Below are 1,920 nucleotides of genomic sequence, written 5' to 3'. Positions count from 1 at the left end.
CCGCAGGACAAAAGGGCTGGGGGCTTGGGCTCCCAAACCAGGTGGCCGCTTAGACACACCTTCCCAGCTTAAGGCCTCAGAGACGCCCAGTTCAGAGACAGACAAAGGGGCCCACCTGCGTGCCACCCAGAGTCTCTGAGGCTGCCTCCCGTGCGGTGGGTGTGTGCGCAGGTGCCAGGATAAAGCACTGGGCATGGCCCAGCTGGCCTAGCCCCTGGGGATCCTGCCTGGGTGTGCCCACCAGCCCCTTGGAGCCCCTCCTGCTCTATCTGGGCGGTAGAAGCCGGTCCCAGGCCAGGCAAGGCCCAAACCTTCCAACTACTGCCTGGGCTTCCTTTCTAGAATGAAAATGCCAACAGCCCCCCGAGGGCCAGGGGGTTGTGTACCCAGGCCAGGGGTGCCTCGCACTCACCGCGCACATCACAGGAGCTATGCTGGCCCACGATGCCTGTGTCATTCTCCTTGTCTGCCGGCCACTTGTAGATGAACATGGACGTGTGGGAAGAGCCAGCGTCCAGGACGATGCCATACTGAGGGTGACAGTGGGGATTACCCTCTGGGGAAGGGGCGGGGGCATGAAGGCCATGCCCTTTGCCCCATCACCCCCCTCTGGCTTTTCGCCCCACCTCGCCCTGTGGCAAGGTTGGAAGTCCTGAGACAGCCCCAGTGACACAGCTCGGTCAGCGGGGAGAATGGGAACAGGGGTAGATGGGCAGGAGCCAACCTAGCAAGGACGAGCTGAGGGGCTGTGTCAACAGCAGAGTTCCAGGACCACCCTTGGAACCTGGTCCTGGGGACACGAGGTCCCCGGGCTCTGGGACTGAAGCCCAGCTGCAGGAGGGACACTCTTGGGCCAGCTCTTCCTTCCGCTCCGTCCCGATGTCTCTGACGTCAGCCTGACCTGAGGATGTGGAAGTCGGCGCCCTGGGGACAGGCTGGGAGAGGTTGAGTGCGGGCTGTGATCCACGCTGGCCCTGCCTGAAGACGCCCCTTCCCTGCATCTCAGAGCCTGGGCCGGGAGCTCTGTCCTACAGAGTGGAGGGGCGCTGGCCGGTGAGGGCAGCACCCAGTTTACAAGTGCCACTTTCCGGCACCCACCCCCAAGGGCCTGGATTCCCATAGCGAGAGCACGGCTGAAGAACATGTCCTCCTGAGCCCTGGCGAAGGGGCCATGGCAGCCCTCCCCCTACCAGGGAACTCCGGGATCAGCAGGCCAACGAGTCCACTTGCCCCACCCCTGCCGGCGGTGGCCCTTGGCTATAGAGCAGCCACTCCTGAGAGCTCCCATCCTGGGCTCCCAGGGCTTGGAGCATCCCCCCACACACACCCCAAGCCTTCCCCTACCCCACCCCCCCAGTCAGTAAAGGGTTAAGGGAGCCAGCTGGACTCCTGGAGGCCACCCTGGCCTAGCCCACCCCCAACCGTTTAGGACCAGCACACGCTGCCACTGCCGGCCCCAACCCTCCCACCTTGCCCGCCTCTCCTCAAGGGCACACGGGTTCTGCTTGGACCACCACGGGCAGGTGGGGCAGGTTCCCTGGGCCCCGGCCCCTGATGCACACAGTCCGGTCCCAACCCCTAGCGATGCGCCCCCGGGGGCCACGCCCGTCCCGCTGCGGCCTGGGGCCTGGGGCGTCCAAGGATTGCATCCGGGGAGCAGAGAGACAACCCCTGGGCCGCGCCCGTGACGTGACAGGCTCCGCGACCAGGGAGTTCCAGGGACTTCGGTCTCCAGCACCGCGGCGCCCCGGAAGCTCTGCCGCCGCCCCGTGGGCCCGAGACAGGAGAGGAGCACACGGGGCCGAGACCCCACTCGGCCGAGCCCGGAGCCGAGCGCGGGTTGGGGTCTAGGGCAGCCGCGCGGGCTCCGAGCCTCCCCGCCCGGCTCTCCGGCCCCATGCCCGGCTGCTCTCCGCACGG

The 1,920-nt window shown here is 66.8% G+C and overlaps 1 protein-coding gene across 1 annotated transcript in view; it reads right to left on the bottom strand.

Annotated features, from left to right (window-relative positions):
- Window positions 1-412: 412 nt before the first annotated feature.
- The window catches only part of LOC105310588 (ectonucleoside triphosphate diphosphohydrolase 2-like), a gene marked incomplete at its 3' end in the record, with an annotated part of 2,618 nt that continues 1,110 nt past the window's right edge, over window positions 413-1,920 (bottom strand). The window contains exon 2 of the mRNA XM_011386743.2: window positions 413-530. Coding sequence (XP_011385045.1) covers window positions 413-530 — 118 coding nt within the window. The remainder of the gene's footprint in view (window positions 531-1,920) is intronic.

Source organism: Pteropus vampyrus, unplaced genomic scaffold (assembly GCF_000151845.1).
Source record: "Pteropus vampyrus isolate Shadow unplaced genomic scaffold, Pvam_2.0 Scaffold6662, whole genome shotgun sequence".
NCBI lineage: Eukaryota > Metazoa > Chordata > Mammalia > Chiroptera > Pteropodidae > Pteropus > Pteropus vampyrus.
Note: the sequence above shows the minus strand (reverse complement) of the source record. Positions and strands in the feature narration are given on the sequence as shown.